We start from the raw sequence: 20,953 nt of genomic DNA on the forward strand, positions 1-20,953 counted from the left end.
CGTGACCTTGACATGGCGAGCGCGGGCGCAGCGAAAGTGAAATGAAAACTGGCTGACAAAAGATCTACATTGTATTGTATCGATACAGACGATACATATTTATAAAGCAACGATGTTTGCAACCTCTGTATAGATGATAATGAGTTTATATTTGGAATTATATTAAGCTGTTTTTTAGGGTTCCGTCCAAAAGAAAAATGGTACTGTCATGTCATAGGATCACTTCGTCCGTCCTTCCGCCTGTCTTCTTTCTGTCTGTCTGTTGTCAAGATCCTTTTTCTTGGCAACGTGAGAAGGCATCTTCGTAATTGAAATAAAAAATAATGGTCTGTGTCTACAGTAGTAAATTTATGTATTATACACAGTATTATAATAATACTTAGATCTGCAGTCCCTGAAACTGTGAAAAGTTACAAAAACGTACGTCTCTATTTTCTGCATTCTTAAGAGAATATAAATTTATAGGATACTTACCTTGGACCTAGAATTGAATTTGCTGATGCGTAAGAAACGAATGCATAAAAACTTGATAAGCACATTTTATCGAACCCGCCTTGTGCGAGTCCCACTCGCACTTGTCCGCGATTCTTCTGTAATAGGCAATAAGAGCCATTTGATGAGAAGCAGTTTTCCCGCCCATGGACATCAGATCAGCCACATAATTATTGTATTGTTAACCCTTAAAACTCTATACATTTATTTAAGTACCCCCCCATGTCATACCTACCACCGGGGAAATAACTCAGAAGGAGCTATCCGCATCTAAAAATATAATTTTTAAGAAAAAAAACCGTCGCCTTTCGGGTTCTGGTGAAAGCTACTTGCGAATGTTGGATTATGTAGAAATGTGTAAGTATTTTTTAAAACTGTTTTTAATGCTTTAATTATTAGATGGCAACACAAATGACACACGAAATATACGTATAACGTTAAGGTTTGAGGAGTTTCCTTAATTCCTCATGAATCCGATTGATTATATTATAAGAAATCGAAGCTTGACAAACTTTGACTTCAAAACTTATGCTTAACAAACATAACTAAATAAATGTCACTGTTCTGAACTTCAATGCATGCTTTTCTTACAAAAATACCAAAGTCACTATGAGTGTGCCGTTCAGGTTTGAGGAGTTTGGTTCTGGCCATCATCAGCAGTTCCACTGCACCAAATGTCACTGTTCTGGACGAAAGTGCATGCTGTTCTTATAAAAATACCAAAGTCACTATAAGCGTGCCGTTCAGATTTGAGGAGTTCGGTTCTGACCATCATCAGAAATTCCACTGCACCAAATGTCACTGTTCTGGACGAAAGTGCATGCTGTTCTTATAAAAATGGCAAAGTCACTATAAGCGTGCCGTTCAGATTTGAGGAGTTTGGTTCTGGCCATCATCAGCAGTTCCACTGCACCAAATGTCACTGTTCTGGACGAAAGTGCATGCTGTTCTTATAAAAATACCAAAGTCACTATAAGCGTGCCGTTCAGATTTGAGGAGTTCGGTTCTGACCATCATCAGAAATTCCACTGCACCAAATGTCACTGTTCTGGACGAAAGTGCATGCTGTTCGTATAAAAATACCAAAGTCACTATAAGCGTGCCGTTCAGATTTGAAGAGTTCCGTTCTGGCCATCATCAGCAGTTCCACTGCACCAAATGTCACTGTTCCGTACCTAAATGCATGCTGTTCCTTTAAAAACACAAAAATCACCATATGTATGCCTTTCAGATTTGAGGAGTTCCCTCGATTTCTCCAGGATCCCATCATCAGAACTGGGTTCTGAGAAAAATGGGACCAATCTGTATGCATATACATTCAATCAAAAAAAAAATTTCAAAATCGGTCCAGTAACGACGGAGATATCGAGGAACAAACATAAAAAATAATAAAAAAAAAAAAAAAAAAACATACAGACGACTTGATAACCGTCCTTCTTGAGATATGAGGCGACGGTTAAAAATAAGCTTAAGGGTAAACAGGCATCTTCTGGGTGAACTCACTCCATCGTAGGCCACGTCTTTGCCTTTGGCTAGTCTGTGGTCAAGAGTAAGCCCATTCATAATTTAAAAAAAAATTAGGATAAATCCCAGACTTGTACCAGTAAAGTGAATTTGTAACTTGTTTATTTGTCGCTTAATTCTAAACCTTGAAGAGGGTAATTAATATAAAATCTTACAACATTAATATATTTAATATATACTTAAGATGGCTAGTGATACTTAAAATTATTACACCTACGAGTAAACTTGATCTGCCACCTTGATCACTTGTGTAAGGAGAAACTAATACACCGCAATTACAAGATATATTGGATTTCTCGCCGCTACCAGAATGTAGCAATACTAATATCACAAAAGGCAATAAATTTTGAATGTTCGGTACTTACAAATTTCTAATGCAAAAGAGACATTCTCAAACAGTTCCAATGGGCGACTAATTATTACAATTCGTTGGTAAGGTACCATCTCCAATTTGGGATTAATATGTATACACTTGGTTGTATTTTGATTACTCTATAGGAAAACTTTGTGGCTTTTCAAGAAGAAAAAACTTTTGTTTGGCATGTATGTCTTTTTTGTCCAAATGGCCTTACTCAAACCCTGTATACTTTGTTTTTCAAAACCTGTAAACCCTTGTTAATTTTATATCAATTTTTTTTAGCTATGTATATATAAACGTCCATTGAGTACCTAATCCTAATCATAGTCCCACATGATTTGACCCATATGAACACGGCTCATGATACCTACAGGCCGATAAAGACGAGCTACACCCAAACTGCTACTCATAAGGGAACGCCGACGCTGCAGTTAGACTGCAGTCCGTTACGGTCGGCCCTAATGCTCGAGTGATATCGTCTTCCATTGATTTATCCGTTGATTTCAATGACATTTCCGTAAATTTATGATAGATGGCGCTCATACTCGTAGGGTTAATATTCGCAACAGGCGTCCGTAAAAGGATCCAGGCGAATCAGGCCGTAATGCGACCTACATACAACGCGATGCAACAAATTGGACCCACTAGGCAGCTACCCGATAAATTATTTATAAGCTATTAGCATGTGCTAAGTTACGAGTGTGTCGTAACACGATGACTAATGACTAATTAATTACAGTTGTTTAACTTTAAATAAGCTTAGACACGATTTAAGTATGTAGGTACGTACTTCAGGCTGATTCACAAATTTATGATTGATTGATTTATTTATGATAATTTAAATTAGTGAATTAAGATTTAATGTCTTGTTGAAAAAAAAAAAAATATCTGAATCTATTGAATGGTTCTAGACTAAAGCTCTCTTGTAATTTTTTAACACTTTTTTCACAAATTTATGAATAATAAAATGAAATATAAAATATTGACAACTACAAAAACAAGCACGTGTTACTCTGAAACGTTAAATTAACAAGAGTTAATTTAATTACTTCAGGCTGATTAGTTACGAGCATAATATACGAAAATTCGTATTAACACCAGGAAAAACGGGATTATTGTTATTCGTGACATAATTTGTATATAATTATTTTTTCTTGCGGTATCCCGGCATTTGCCACCGCTCATAGGAGCCCGGGTCCGCTTTGACAACTAATCCCAAGATTCGGCGGGGGCACTAGTTTTGCGAAAGCGATTGCCATCTCAGCTTTCAATCCGAAGTTATCCAGGTCTTATTAGGATTACTTTCCCCATTATGTTTTCCTTCATCGAAAACACAACGAAAAGCGACTGGCAAATTCAACTGCCATTGCGTACATGAGTTCCGAAAAACTCATTGCTACGAGCCGGACTCCGAACCCGCGATCTCCGGATTCCAATTCGCACGATGTTACCGCTAGATCACCAGCGCTATTTTAAATTGTAAGTAATGTTTATAATTACTTATGACTATTATAAAGTCCATAGGTAGGTAATATATTTTGCTACGAGCTTTGCTACAAGGCTACGCCGTAGCACCCACACCATAGGCTCATAATGATCTAGAACCGGCAGATTAAAAAAAGATTACGGCAGTGTTCTTACATTTTCATATAAATTTAATTTAATTTTCAATAATAGCTTACATCAGTGTTTATTTTTTATGTATCCGCATAATTAACAAAATCCCATCCAATTAGAAAATAATGACAATTTACTAGTATTCCATAACGATTAAATTGTTCCTATTCAGTGGAGGAGTTTTTAATGACGAAACCTTTCATTTGCCTTAAATTTTCTTTTAAAACTATTTTTTTTAACATATACACGTTGTAACACTAGGAAACCGAATAATTTTAACAGGGTATTCCTCATCATAATTAGAACTTATTAGAAGAGTAAACTGTCATATATTGAATTTAATTGATGACGACCGACGACCGGTCTGGCTCAGTCGGTAGTGACCCTGCCTGCTGAGCCGCGGTCCCAGGTTCGAATCCCGGTAAGGGCATTTATTTGTGTGATGAGCACAGATATTTGTTCCTGAGTCATGGATGTTTTCTATGTATATAAATATGTATTTATCTATTTAAGTATGTATATCGTTGCTTAGCACCCATAGTACAAGCTTTGCTTAGTTTGGGGCTAAGTTGATCTGTGTAAGGTGTCCCCTAATATATATATATTAATTAAAATTATTTATTCCTAAATCGTATTACTCGAATTATGTTATGCTATGACCAAAAATGATTATACCATAATTGTACCTACTTACCTATCCAAATAATAACTAACTGCATGATCTGAAATTTAGTACTTATTAAGCTAGATGTAATTGTCTGCCCTGACAGGGTATCATAGAAGCTGTAATTGTAAAATTTAAGTTCCTATGTAGACGACTTTTACAAATAAACATCTTATCTTATCTTAAACATTAGGTACCTACCTAAACGAATTTTATATTAGGTCAGTAAAAGTCATGCCTACTTCCGCATTCATATGTGTTAATGTTTTATTACAGAATTCGGAAACTGCTTAAGAATTTACCGCAATTATGTATTATATAATCTAACTTAATCAGCGACAGTAGCGTATCACAGCATTAATTAAGTTAAACACAAGTGATTTAATGAGTATGAGCACGCAATTCTTATCTTGGTGTAATATGGTCAAGAATATCAAGATAATGCTAATGGTAATAAATATAGGTAATGAACGAATAATGGATTATTTACATCTGACGTACAGTGTTCATCCCACGCTCATAGGGTAGGTACTTTTTCCACGATCCTCAAAAAATAAAAAATAAATTAAGGTTTGTATTGAGGCGGTGGTGGTGAGTATTGTCTTCCTTTAAAGAAACGATTGATGCTTCTTCAATCCAAGATCCTTTAATGTCTTTTCGGATAAGGAAACGCTTAATCCAGATCGATTTAGTGAAAACGTAATTAATATTATTATACATTGGGGGGGGGGTTTATAAAGATGGTGCTTAGCCGCCGGCCGCCATTCGCCGCGCGAACCCTACGCGCACGCGCCCGCCTCGCGAGTGAACCAAAAATTGACAGTTAAACTATCATGGCGGCCAAATTTTACGTAAGTGTCAAATAAGACAAAATTAAAAGTGTATTCGAATTTTCAGAATTGTGGTTTGGAACGCACCCCGGATTTATGAACAGTGTTTTTTCAGTGGTTTCTAGTGATTTTTGTTGTGGTTCCGAGGTGGTTCGAAGCCACATTTCTATGGTCACTCTTGCGTGTGATTGAGCGTTGGTTCTTGTGCATATTATTATATAAATTGTAATCTAGCGTGGAACAGGAAAAAGTTTAAACAATTATTATTTACGAGTCATTTAATGCAACCTCATTCAGCCGAGTCACTGGGGTGGCTATCAAAGTTCTTGAATCGCGACCAAGTATTAAAATGAATGTGATATTATAGTTACAATTTAAATTAGTGAATTAAGATGTAATGTCTTGTTGAAAAAAAAAAATATCTGAATCTATTGAATGGTTCTAGACTAAAGCTCTCTTGTATTTTTTAAGTTTTACTGCTGCTGCTGCATTATCATACATAATAATTACATAGTAGTTTTTGATAGAGACAACTATGTATGTATTCCAAGTAGATACGAATAAATTAAAAGGTTCTGTAGTTAAATTGGCACACATCGAGGCTGCAAGTGTTAGGCAACACGAATAATGCCTAGGTTGTCTAGGTTGGCTTAGAAAGGACAATAGTCACTCCGGGTCATTCACCCGCAGCCCTTTAGAAATGTATCGATTCACATGCTGGGGTTAAATATTCAAATATGCAATACGTGTGGATGATACTTAGGGAGAAACCACATTCAATCAGGAAGATTATGTTCTCCAAAAATAATAATTATTTTTATGACATGTAGGTACTCTCGCGGCGAATGATAGTCCTATGAAAAACATTTTTTTGTGAAGTGGTTAACTGTCACGTAAAGTTATTGTGCAGTGTTCACATTGTTTTAAACTTTATATTATACTAGCTTTTGCCCGCAGCTTCGCTCGCGCTAATTTCGAAAATTGCGGAATGCTCCATACAAACTTCCAACCCCCCATTTAAGGGAAGAAGGTTGTTAACAAGAGACAAAAAGTAGCCTATGTCACTCTCCATCCCTTCAAATATCTTTACTTAAAAAATCACGTCAATTGGTCGCTTCGTTTTTCCGTGAAAGCCGGATAAACAAACAGACACACACACTTTCCCATGTATAATATTAGTATGGATAAATAATAATGTACCTACGTAGCAGGAGAAGACAAATACTTACAATAAAAACATATTAACATTTTTTTTTTCAAATTAAGCTCTACCAAGAAAGACTTCAAGGAACTGTTGTAGGACTTGTAGGGTGTACTTGAGTAGCACCAGGGGTTCAGTATGAGTAAGTAAAAATTCATCTCCAGCCAATTGTCCGGAGTGCGCTAACGAGATGAGTTCACCGCATTGAAAGTGAAAACACAAGTGAAACGCGAATGCGAGGAAGTCGAGAAATAATTATGTATAACCGGCCAGTCACCCTGTTCTAGTAAAGCGCTTGAAATCGAGAGTTAGCAGCACTTGCGATCGAATTATATGTTGGCCATTTACGAGTCTTCCTTGTAATATTGTCGGCATATTATACCATAAAAATAGTCAAGAATAATATTTACACGTCGTAATAAAGGATTACTTTAATAGTAACCCCCAACGTGATACACAATTTGATTTTTAAAAATAACGAACAACTAAGAGGATAGTGGATATTTTTAAAGTTGCATAAAACAACTTTTTTACTGTAGCTGAAGGGGTTTTTAATCGGTTCTTAATTAATTGTCTTAGGGTCTGATTCAGGCTTGAATAACTAACTAGTCATCAAAAATGATTTATCATAATATGTATAATCATACATTTAAGTAACCTTCTCACATTCATGAGATATGAAACGGACGTTGTCTAGACGGGCACGATCTCATGCGTTAATCAATGTTAATTCAGTTAATCACGCTACCGCACGTTATGTTACTACGTGTGTTACTGTAATTGTTTATCTTACAGTCAAATTAATACAACAGCTAATTAGTTAATGTAACTACTGGCCTCGATCAGCAAGCGAGCATGACTTCACGCACTCGTGGAGTATTAGGGGAACAATATCACTTCATATCACAGAATTCACAGACCAATTGGGGGTTTAAAATGCATATGAGTGGGCAATATTGAAATAAAGTCCGATATGACGACAATGATATGACGTCATTACGTATCGGCACTTCTAAATTTCGAAATATGCATTTAATAAAGGACCAATCACAGCGAAGATAGAAAATATTATGATAATATAGGTACATATTACAAACGGCTAAGATAACTTATTGATTCATATTACGGTATCAGCGATATGGGAATATTATATTAAAGTTGCTTAGCGATACGCGATACGAATATTCGAAGAATATGTAAAGTACTCGTAGTTAGAGAGTATGTTCTGAAGGAGAAAGAAAAACCTATTTTAAAAACAATTCGATATTAGTGCGTTTTCACATTATACCGACCGATATCTCATACATTACAGGCGCCATCTTTGATTTATGCCTTTGAAATCCTCCCGACATCAGATATCGGATCGGATAATGTGAAAACGGACGGTACACGTTAGGTACAAGGTACATGGGTACACTTAAGAATTCTAGCTTTATCCATCTCTATTCCGCCCACTGTAGTCAATCTGAATAATTTATTGAATTACACTCGATAATGGGGTTATAATGTCTGTTAACTCGGGCAGGACCAGTTATCCTACGCGCTCAAACTGTGAGTCAGAACTTAGTGAACTTACTATACCCCAATGCAATGGGGAAGTAGGTAGGTATAAGTTTTTGGCAATCATTTCATACAAGCTTTTAAATCTCTGTAATTTTATTTCCCTACCTAACTTATTCTAATTACCTACCACAAAACAAATACGATGTGTTGTTTTATCACAGAGTTTCTATGGTCACCTCATGTCTCTTATTCAGCCTTATTGGAAGTCCAGAAATGAGTCTTTGACCCGTAGAATCATATTGCAATTTAAATAAATCTAGATACTAAAAATAAGGTTATCACTCATTATCAATTCCAAAAGACGGAAATTTATCAATTTGAGAGCTGGCTTTTTAGATAGGTAATAAGCTCTGTGATCGTGAGTAAGCCCTTTGACCTTAGCGTGAGTCCGCTGATGTTTGTATACTTCTAGGTACGTACGTAATAGTATATTGTATACTCTGTTCGCGAGGATTTTAAGTTAGTTGTTGTGATTCCGCCACTTAACATAGCAAATTGTTATCGTTAATAAAAAATATTTGTACCCAAAACAAATTAGCCTACTTTTAACTTTCTTAGATGATGTGATTTTATTAAAAGCTTTCAATAGGTATATTTTAAGAAAATAAGTTTTTCGTAAAACGCTATTTAATTTATTTCTTACACATTATAACTGCCTTAGCCTGGTCAAATTAATATAGAAAAGTTTTTCTTTCATATTGTTTATCATACGTGATCGTTGGTGCAGCACTAGCGCATTAGCTTTAGCCAGTGCTCCCGCGCAGCGAAGATCAACGCATGCGCCTTCCGCGTCCCGCGTGGGAACCGGGCCGCTTGCGCCACCCGCCTGGGACACGACCTCTGCTCGTGCGCTCAATAGCAGGGAAAAATATACCGAGAGGGTACGCTGCATGTTACGTCGTACAACAAAAAGATTCACCTTCGATAGTGGTACCAGTTCATGTATGAAAATCAAATGTACCTAAAGAATACGTATAGGTAGGTTCCTAAAGAATAAACAAGGAAAATATATATTACGATCAAAATAAATAATTTGATTGTGGTTTGGATGGAGGATGATCGTGGCGCGAAAAGGGCATACCTAGGTCTCTCAGTAGGACGGAGTCCAAGTGGACGAGATATCGTTGGGGTGATGCCGTTGAAGCGGATCTGCACGATCTCCAAGAATACAACTGGAGGGATAAGTATAGCTATCCAGCGGGGCAAAGCGGCCAGCCTTCTGGGCACCTTACCCACTGGCGACGATTTGAGCCAAATTTTTTATTTGTAGAAAAGTAGTATAAGTTTTTATTTGTAAGATTTTTAGTATAAGTGTTTAGTAGTAAGTTTTTTAATATGTTGTAATTAATTAATTGGTTTTCAATAAAATAAAGAATCTTTACTGGAGGGACGTCGCTAAGGATCGAGATAATTGGCGTACACTCGTGTCGGAGGCCAAGACTCATTTTGGGTCGCTGTGCCAATAAGTAGTAGTAATTGGTCTGGTCTGGTTAAGTCTCTCGGTCCCCCTACATTACATAAAATTCTTTGTTTTCTTAGAAGATACCATTGTATTCTTGTAATGTGGTAACATGTAAATAAGAATAATTTAAACATTATATAACATTACATAAATGTCAACTCATAGCGGATGGAAAATACTCATAAAAATAAATTTCTCTAGATATTAATGTATGATCGTATAAACAACTGTAGAAAAATTCCATTAAAACCTGCTTAGCTTTCAAACTTTCAGATATTCCAACTTATTATGAATTAGAATAAATTTAAAAGTAGAAAATGTCTGCCTTGGGTGAGACTTGAACTCACGGCCTCTGGATCGATATTCCAGCGCTCTGCCAACTGAGCCACCAAGACTTCAACCAAGCCAGCGAAATTGTCCACTATTAGGTCAATGGGACCCGTAGCGATATCTACCGTGTGTTAATCTTCTTAAACGGCAACCGGAGTTCCAAGTCATATTGGAAATTCACCAATTACGATGCGCTAACCATGCTAAATTCACCCAAGGCAGACATTTTCCACTTTTAAATTTATTCTAAGCCTAGTGGCAGACGTTTCTGCTAATCAGAAGTTAAAAATTTATTATGAATTATCAAATAAAGCAAAATCCGTGCAGAATAAACAGTGTTTTGTACTGTAAAAGTGCCGAGCACACGTTAATGAGACAATGTGCGGTTTCGCTCTTCCCACGCGCCTGCGCGCAAAAACGCTCAATTATACCCATTATGTTCATTATTCATTACTTGTGTTTCCTTTCAGTATCAGGGCTTTTATGGTAACGTAGGATTGTTTCGGAACAAAACCAACGCTTTGTTATTGTTTAGCCACCAGTGTTTTTGGTTGCATGACACCGCAAAGGTTTGTTTTATCTAACTAAATAATTAAAGAAACCGTTGGAATATAACTGGTGATAGGCCCCGTAGAGTCCTATCAGGAATAAATTTGTAGGTGTGCTAATTTTATTTACTTAGTAAGTACTTATCCAAGTATAAAAAAATTACCTTATTTCATAATTCTTTCAATACATTATGTCTATTACTTGTGTCTATTAAATGAACCGAATTCTTTTGAACAATGGTTAATGTACACCTATAAATCAATAGAATATAAATGATTAAATCTCATCTATACATATACAGTATGTAAATAAGTAGGTATCTAACAATAGGCTAGTTTTCTATACTTAAGATAAAATATTGTATGCAGTGCACAAAATAAAGCACCACATAATTAGAAAAAAAAATATGGACAGTAGTAATGTTTAAACATAATTTATATTTAATAAGTCAAAGAGAAAGATATAAAGTAAATGAATTGACCGTGACGTCACACCTCAGTATTTCATAGTAATTCCATATTAGCAAATCCTATTAATGCTGGGTGTGGTGGGTACTAATAGTCGTTAGGTACTAAAAGACAAAAATACTTAATATAGTACTAAACTAAGTACTTAATGGTTGTTGCAATACTTGTACTTTATTTAATCGCCTACACTAAAACAGATATTTAAATAAAATCATAAGCTCTCGTACTATCGCTTGTGTAGTAATGCGAGCGCAATTATTATCGAGTTGTATAATATTAATCGGTCCATCGATTGGGCAAGTAGCAAGTAGGTACGGCATTAAAACGAGAATTGTTACAGTTTTCGAAATGTCGGGTACATGAAAGTGTTAAGTACATACTTATTATGTAAATTGAAACACCATTTGCGCAAAGGTAATTTTTGTAGAAGGCGAAATGTACCGTTGGCGCATATTCAAGTTATTTATCTACAGCGGCACCTTTAGGTACACATTAGATTAACATACATATTTAATCGTATTCAGCTCTAATCACGATACCTTGTCGTTTTACCTCTACAAAGCATTTTGGCTACATATCGGGAAATCCATAAAATCGGCTACGAAGAAGCGCTATGATCGTAGCTCAGCGGTGAGTTTACTTGCATGCCAAACAGTCTTCTATGAAAGATGCTTGTTCTGTTTGGCACCGATGTAAATACTTACCTCCTTATTCACAAACGTTCGCGTTTCACTAAAGTTATCAAGCCGATAAAGCTCGTTTGTCCCTTTCTATCACACCAATACGTCGGAAAGGGACAAACGAACTTTATCGGCTTGATAACTTTAGTGAACGTTTATGAATAAGGGTTAGTGTAAAAAAATGTTAACTGTGAATGTATTTTTTATTTTTTGTTTTTAAGTAAGTTGACAACAAATTTACATACTTACATCAATATTGTTAAGTAGTAGTACAGTAGTACAAAATACACTTTGCTTTATTTACTAACACCACACACGTACAAAATAATTATATTCGAAACACGTTACTAAGCTTACCTAAAATATACCGATTTGTATTGATAAGTTCCATCAGACAGGTCTTATTATGAATACGAATAATAGTTCCTCAATCAAGTAAACGCTCTACTTATATGTCTACTTTATTATACTCATTAATAATCTTTAACTAGTGCTGGGTTGCAACCTTGGAAAATCAATTTCTTAACCGGAAATGTGCGAAATTAACCTAGATAAGGTTTCTAAAATCAAGGATGAGTTGTTCCCACGGCTTCTAGTAAGTATTAAGCAAGTTTGGCAAACCACAGTAAACTCTCAGGGGCTCCATGCTCCATGAATTTTATTTATTTATTTTACCTGTACATTGGAATAAGGTGAGCTATTTGCTTTAAAATCTAGATTAAGTAAAGTGTTGAGAAGTTTTGTGAGGACGAGTAGTGCACATGGGGTCATCATACTAGGAAGGACCTTTACGCTGCGACCTCATCTCGCTGAGAGGGGAGGGGGTCACGCCATGCTTGAGCTTTATTCGCGAAGTCTGTTACCGTCGTTAGGTACTTGTGTGATGTTTCATGTAGGTAGGTAGAAGATCTTAGACACAACTAATATACTTCGCTTTTAGTCGGAAACTTATTTTGCCAAATTCCTCTTTCGCCGGATTTATTTTGGGAAGTCACAATTACAGTTATAGGCTGTTGGCGGAATATAATCATATTTTAATTCCGTCAGGTTATCTGTTTTTACTTTTTCCGTAGATATTTAGCAGAGGTACTTAATGTAAATTTTCTAAAAATTAACCGTGAACGCTGTAAGTATCAGAACTCAAAGAAACAGTCTTTAGTCAATAATGGCATTAGTTACACGATAAACACATTACGTCTATTGTTGAAACTTCCTTCGTCTCGGTACTTGCAGCCTTCCTTAACGTAATCGTTGGCTTAACGGTACTAAAGGTTATTCTGCACAAGGCCAATTACCTGTATATGTCTATGTTAGATTGCGAGAAGGGTGCAACTATTCCTTACTCTATCAATAGTAGTCAACAAATACTTATAAGATCTAAAATAAGTAAATAAATACACATCTCATCCTGTAGTTATTGCAGTGTGTACTACGTGAGTAAAATATACAAGTGTAGGTATCTCAGAATTCTCAGATCTTCTATCTAACAATTATTAAGTTAATGAATGAATCTAATCTCACCCTATGTATATCGCTATTGATGAAAAATATCATCATTCTAATTAATACCATTTATAAAAAACTAATTATCACATCAATTTTACCACATAATCTATTTAATTATAATTATAATCTTCATATATGCTTTCGATGCAAGTCCTAATGTCTAGATACGTATCAATGTCTGTCACTTTCTAAGCACCGTGGGACCAAATCAGTTTCTCTTTCTTTCAAGTTCACACATTATTATGTGAAATATGCTATACTCAACTCAATTGATGTAATAAAAGAGAAAAGAATTTGTGCATCGGTGGTCGCATTGCACATTGCGTTAAACTTCAAATACCACTTTACTATCAGTTTCCTTATTATGGCACGTAGGTGTCGTCGGTGGCTCACCTTGTGGTAAGTTGTACTAGCAGCTGCAAAAGTGGATGGCGAATTTATCAATGAATTCATTCATAATTTCGCCATGCACTTTTGCAGCTGATAGTACCTGTAGTTCATGAACGCCAGCAACATCAGCGGTGTTGTTACATGTGAGTTGCCGCCCGTACTCTCGTAGAGCGGATTTTAGTCCCGTCATAACAAAGTTATAATTCAATCAATATAATTAGTTATAAAGGTTCTCTACAACAAAATTCACAAACTAAAAAATATGTATGAAACAGCCAGTAAAGGATACCTGGCCAAGGTTTTTGTTACGTTTAAATCGCAGAATCATATCTGCCTCCATCTCCCAGCGCGGGAACAGCCCGCACAGACGCCTTGCAAATTTTATGCAACATGACATTATCACAGTTGCGTCGGCTCGGACATTTATATAAGACTCTACGGCATTGGCTGAAAGATTATTATTGCTTAACTAATGTGCATTTTTAAAATACAGCGGTAAAAGAACATATTACAATGCAATTTTTTGTGTTATAATAACCATTATTTAATATTTTCAAGGGTACAAGAGGAGTCAGTTTCACGTAATAATTTATTGTTTTGCAAGGTTCCGGGGTAAATCGTGCAATAAATCTTAATGTGATTTTATACATGCTTATTTGAGTTATTACTGCTGTAAAATCTTAGAGGGTTTAATGATTGTATAGTAAGTATTGTAAGTAATAAGTGTGTTCAAGGAAAGTCAAGTTAATGAACTTTTGGAGTGCCAAGAACATTTAAAATCGTCATTTGTATGTTGTGGTAAAATCGTTTCGATCGTTGGTATTTCGGCTAGGCTGGATGTTTTACTAAATTGCTTAATATTAGTAGTGTGTACTTTCTAGTTTCCTTTTATTTATCTAGAATACATATATATACCTAATATTATATTATACTTAAAATATTTTAGCTACAGAACCGTGACCAAAGTAAAAAGGAAGGAAGTTGTAAAATATTAGGTGCTGAAAATTGAGGCTTCTAGTTTTATCCAGAACGGAGTAACAGGGGGTTGAAAATGGTCTGAAATGCTTCGAGAAAAGGATGGTACGGCCGTGCCTCTTTTTGCTCGACTTGGCAGATGATATACGCAATTAAGCCAACTCTGTCACGAGGCGGTTCGGACTCGTGATGGCATTAAATCGCAACGCTTCACAATCGTTACATATTCGATTGTCCGCTATCGGAATTAATCGGAAATCGGTTGGTGGTCCGATAAATAAATCATATTAGAAAGTATTGGTCGTTAACTTTTGCTTGCTGTTTCTTTTCCTTTTTTTAGAGCGGTATGAATAATAATCGACATGTTTCTTTGTAATTGTCTAGACAAAAAAAAATGCCAACAGATGAATCGAATTAAGTGGGTCCATATAAAAAAATATATAATAATTTATTATGTTCTTTAAAGACTGGTATAAATAATAGCTTCATGCCTCATGTTGAAGTGTGAATGTAGTTAAAAAGAATCAGCAATTCATTATGAGACAGACGATGTTTTAAGTAGCATAGATAATGTCACAAAGAGGTCGAGGTCGTTCAGAGACATGCGATGCTAATTTCTTTTATTACTTTGCTATGTGGGTGGTTTTACTATCGTATATAAATCGTTGTGTGTCATGTAATATGCTCCGCCAGTGCTTATTAAGAGGAATACAAATTTTATAAATACATTTTCAGTTTTAACTACATATAAATCTGTACATTTTCAGATATTAATGATTCATGATCAGGGCCCGTAACTTTCATTTGATACGCGAAAAGTAAATTATTTTTTTTTGTTATTTTTTTTACATTCATTTTATTAAATAAGTTTGTTACCATATTTCAATAAATTATAAAAACAAAACAAATTGTTTCCTTTTCGTTTCACGTATCAAGTAGGTATTAATTATTCCACGTATGAATAGCTTTCTTTTGAAGTCATTTGTACATGATAAAAATTGATTAATGAATAATGATTAATTATTACAATAAAACTATTTGAATCATTCTATATGCAGCGTGACGTCAAATTGATGTCATCGGCATGAAAGTTACGGGCCCTGTTCAAGATATATTACTAATAGTACATTGTGCAACAAGGGGAGGAAGTTGAATATTACTAATGAGAGTAAGTTAAATCGCGACGGCTTGCCAATCTCAATTTTTCACCACACTTGCAATATAAAAATATGTAAAAAGATAAAAAAAAAGTTAAATACGGTACTAGAAATTCCATAACTCCCTTGGGAGAACAAATCTTCTATAACTCACGCTCCGCCTGCGTGCAAAATCACATTTAGTGTGCGAGTGTGATGAAAATAGTATATTGTGCAACAAGGGAGGTAAGGGGGATGTTGTTAACGAGTGTTAAAACTCGCGACAGCCGTAGGCTGGAGAGAGTTATAGACACGAGTTTACAAAATCCTTACCTCCTGAGTTACACACAATGTTTTTCATCACATTTGAGAGAAAAACACAGAGAAAAAAAATCATAAGGCAAAACCTTCAATGAATGGCGGTGTTGTACTGCTCGTTGCTATGGCGTCGCGGTCAAGCGCAAATCGAGATGACTGTCACAATTTCCTGCCAGATTGCAAATTATGACGATTTATCTACGTGAAATTTACAAAATAAATGTAAAAAACACTGAAATAATTGTAAAACATCAATAAAATGCATTTTTCATACCGTATAATATTTTTTTATAGCTTAATAGTCAAATTTTAGCTGTGCAAAAAATATCTTTGGCTGATTGAAACATCCTTTGCCTGAAGTAAAGTTATTGTACGGATTGTATTAATTTTTAAAACTAAATCCATTACTCCCTTGGGAATAAAATAGTACATTATTCTTCAGTACACGTAGACGCAATGAAACCTTTAAACAGCAAATGTGATGAAAAAGTAATAACTGCACACTTATGCAAAGCAAAGAAGCAAACTCAAAATTACATTAACCATATAAAAGGAAATAATTATTATCGGTACATAAAGAAATAGTATAGGTATATTTGCAAATCTTTTCTAAAACACAAACAAACAAATATTAATATATATATATATATGAGAGTTATGTTATGAGGTAATGACAAGGTAGCTTATGGCAGGAGATTTGTCGTCATTGATATGCGATGCGCTGTGACAGCTATGTCTACCGTAGCGGTTTGATATGCGCGTTGATGTCTTTTAATGGATCACGTTCCGCGCAGCTTGTCATTATAAGCGGCGACGTCGAACTGTGTTTTCGAACGTGAAAAGTATGAACTACAATTATGAAATTCTACATTTATTCCGTGTTTTGGCAGTGTTTCAGTTGTAATCGGTTAGGTCCCGATTCACCCCCGGTTTCCTATTTATATCCTAGGTATATTCGGATAATTATGTCCTAATGTAAATCCAGCGAAACATAAATCCGATAGTCATGATCTACTCTATTTTTTTTTACACAAAATATACAATTATTGTCAATATCATAAATTGAGGCCTCCGTTCGCAGGGTCACTTGACCTTGCTAATCACGTAAAATTACACCCACTACGTGACACGTACTGGTTTGAATCACCGCCCTCGTTTAGGGTTAGCAATAAAGGTCTGTCCTCATCGGTACGGGGACCGGTCCGTACATAACAGCGTTGCAAAGTGTGCTCCACATAACGCCCTTCACCGTCCTTGTCCGTATTTCTATAACAGCGTTGTTAATTGTATAAGTTTGGCGGAGCGGTTGCGATCGTATGTTCGTGAGTTAAGTATATTTTTTGTGTGGAAGAGACTCCAGTGAAATTTTATTAAAGCCAAAATTGCAAGCGCCATATTCCCTTCTGCTCCGTCTCACCCACAGTCTCGTGGGTGCGTCAGACAATTCGTCTAAATCCCAATACGTTATATAATATACGTGTTTACGCGAGCTTACTAAAATTAAGTCGCTTATTTTTAGTACTTATACATAAGGTGCACGTACAGGTCTTGCGGTTTTGGTTGCGGAGTGGGTTTATAATTCCTTGCATACCTGATTATCAAATTGAATGAGAATGCCTGGCTTTATTAGTAGTCTAATGATTGTGTTGTGCCAAATAACCGCATTAGTTATGGCTGCAGTTTACTTCGTTATAATGTGTGTTGTGGTATGATCTATGACGATAATTATTTCAAATACGAGACATAGGTAATTGACTTTGACGGGAATTGGTTTTGAACTTACTGAAATATAATTTATATTCAAAGTTAATGTGAAAAAAAAAAGATCTCCATATTAGAGTTATGTGTATGTGTGTATCGTAATAGTATACTTGAATTCTAATAACTAAACAACACATAAAATATTGTAATAAAATTATAAGCAGTTACATAGTAAGAAATTTCTCCACAATAAAATTATTTTAGAAAAGCTGAATTGCTTTGACTCAATAGCTAGACGTCAGGGTATTGTTCACTTGTTGTTCCATAAACTTAAGTGTATTATTTATTTTATTATTTCATCTTTCGACCGGAGCTAAATCGTAGACGGAAAAAGGATACATTATGAATGTTTTGAGTGTTTTACCACCGTGCTAACGCCGTGTCTTGCGTGGGCGACGGTCGCGCGATGGTCGCGCGACGGCGATGCGACGCATACGAAATCAACCTTATCGATATGGAAGTATGAGACGCGACGGCGACGGTCGCGCGACGATCGCGCGACCGTCGCCCACGCAAGACACGGCGTATATTCGTCTTTATACGGCGCCGTTGGGCAACTAATAGGACAATGAGCGCTAACAGCGTGTCGAAAGTGCTTGCGCAAGCGGCGACTTTTCAGAGGACGCGGCTCGATTGAAATATTGAAGAACAAGATCCGTAGGCTTTTGTTGTGTGGTATTGAGCGATGAACATACGAATGTCATTGACAGTGCAGATATTATACTGTACGTAAGCCTTGTACCTTAATAATTGTATAATTTATTACTCTTATTTGTGTTTTTAAGTTACTCTTAATTATTATTTTTTTTAATTTTCTCAGCAGCAATGTACCGTAAACACGCGCGACATAAGCTTTTAAAAGTAACATATAAGCTTTTAAAAGTAACATATAAGCTTTTAAAAGTAACATATGAGCTTTTAAAAGTAACTGTCAACGAGCGTTTATCGCGAGTGTACCTGTAGACTAAATTTTACTTCAAGTAAGAGTTAAATTACATTTCTTATGTACTATACTAACCACAGAGATTCGCCTTTATAAGATGTAGACACTTGATATCAAGTAGTTTGCTTTCACAAAATATTCAGAATTAATCATAGAAAGTTACATATATGAATGTTCTTATATGTTCATCGTCGTTGTGTATCTTTAGTAAATGTATAAAAATGGTATAAAAATTCAAGGAAACCAGTCGCAAACCCAGCGATAAATGCAAATAATATACTTACTCTCCTAATACAATAAAGCAAAGGTCAAACAAATCTGCTCGCACATTATGATGCAACGGATAACCTGCATGAAACTTTAACAATCGTCTTTATTCATAAAGCAGCAAGGTTTAGGTCAGAGACAATTTCAGTAGCAATTTGAGGTGTGGGCCACTGCGATTTAATCTTGAATTTGCTAGAAACAAATTGCTTATTTAAAATAGAAGTCAAGTGCGAGTTATTTTTAAACTAACGGTTCTGTGAGAAGTAGAAAATGCATGAACTCTAAGTTTTCGAATAAAAAAGCCTTGTGAAATTTGAAAGGTTGCAGATGAAGTAGCATATGAAGTGAGCTGTAATGTCATAAAGGGTGTCATATTGGGTTGTCGTACCTATTCATTGTATTCTTGTGGACATATTTTATTGGCTTTCTGTGTTGTATTTTAACATTAAGCATTTGTTTTTTTCTTGTATTACTGTTGATGCCCCAAATAAATAAAATATAAAAAATATAAGTATTATGTGGCCACTGCTACCTGTAACAATAAATTAAAATTGTAACAGAACAAGCATCTATGACGAGGAAATGGACTCGTTATTACATATAAAACTTACGGCGAATCAACTTTTCCTTGACCAACTTTTTGGTGCATATTTCCTTCGGGATTTCATTGAATATTTTAACAAATAATATCTGCGAAGCTTTATCACATGTTTAGTTACGTCATCACTCATAAAATTCACTATTATTTGATGCACAACTTATTGGAAAAAGCTTATTTACAAACTATATTCACATGGATGGATTGTTGACATTGACAATCTGATCTGACAAACGAATGACGTTCCGATATTGCGTCTTGGTTCTAATTACAAGTCAGAGAGGTAATAATCACTAATATTGATTATTATACTTCCTGAATATATCATTCAATGTAACAATTAGGAACAAATGTGATCTTTCATTGCGAAGTTACTTACTAAATTGATTTAAACAATCTTTCACAAAATAATATTTACGTAAAAATATTTACGAAACACTCCACTATTGGACTACATAGGTAACAATATCAATAGCTCTGTCTCTCTCTAAAACACGTGCAAGCATGCAGATGTTACTACTGATAGGTAAACGATTATTTGCTGAGAGAACATGGACGTTAAATGTATAGGGTGTACGGCTTAGTAAACAAACCAGTCTCCATTATGTCCCCAGTAGGTCTCCAGTCTCCATTATGTCTCTGTTGTGTCTCCGGTATGTCTCCAGTCCCCAGTATGTCTCTGTTATGTCTCCATTATGTCTCTATTGTGTCTCCAGTATGTCTCCAGTCCCCGTTATGTCTCCAGTATGTCTCTGTTATGTCTCCATTAGGTCTCCAGTCTCCATTATGTCTCCAGTCTCCATAATGTCTCTGTTATGTCTCCATTGTGTCTCCAATATGTCTCCATTATGTCTCCATTGTGTCTCCAATATGTCTCCATTATGTCTCCATTGTGTCTCCAGTATGTCGCCAGTCTCCAGTGTGTCTCTATTATGTCTCACTATGTCTCCATTATGTCTCTGTTATGTCTCCATTGTGTCTCTGTTATGTCTCCATTGTGTCTCCAATATGTCTCCATTATGTCTCCAGTCTCCAGTATGTCTCTGTTATGTCTCTGTTAAGTCTCCAGTATGTCTCCAGTCTCCATTATGTCCCCAGTCTCTGTTGTGTCTCCATTAGATACTATAAAAGGGTCGGAGCGAGCCGACGCGCGTCATTCTTACAATATCCACAAGACTAACAGTGTCTCTGGCTTTCGTGTGTTATACTGGTGAGTGAAGTTGTTCTGCTATTATTTCTCTGTTTGTTTCTACTTGGAAATTATTCTAAGTGATTGTAAACTTTGAAATTGTGTCTTTGTTTGATTGTGCGGGGACAATATC

At 35.7% G+C, this 20,953-nt stretch overlaps 1 protein-coding gene across 1 annotated transcript in view; it reads left to right on the top strand.

Moving 5' to 3' along the window:
• The first annotated feature begins 5,426 nt into the window (after positions 1-5,426).
• LOC125229479 (DNA-directed RNA polymerase II subunit RPB1-like) overlaps positions 5,427-20,953 on the top strand; it is an 80,404-nt gene continuing 64,877 nt past the window's right edge. Inside the window, exon 1 of the mRNA XM_048134330.1 lies at positions 5,427-5,506. Coding sequence (XP_047990287.1) covers positions 5,489-5,506 — 18 coding nt within the window. The 5' untranslated portion in view covers positions 5,427-5,488. The remainder of the gene's footprint in view (positions 5,507-20,953) is intronic.

This window comes from Leguminivora glycinivorella, chromosome 1 (genome assembly GCF_023078275.1).
Source record: "Leguminivora glycinivorella isolate SPB_JAAS2020 chromosome 1, LegGlyc_1.1, whole genome shotgun sequence".
Taxonomy (NCBI): Eukaryota; Metazoa; Arthropoda; class Insecta; order Lepidoptera; family Tortricidae; genus Leguminivora; species Leguminivora glycinivorella.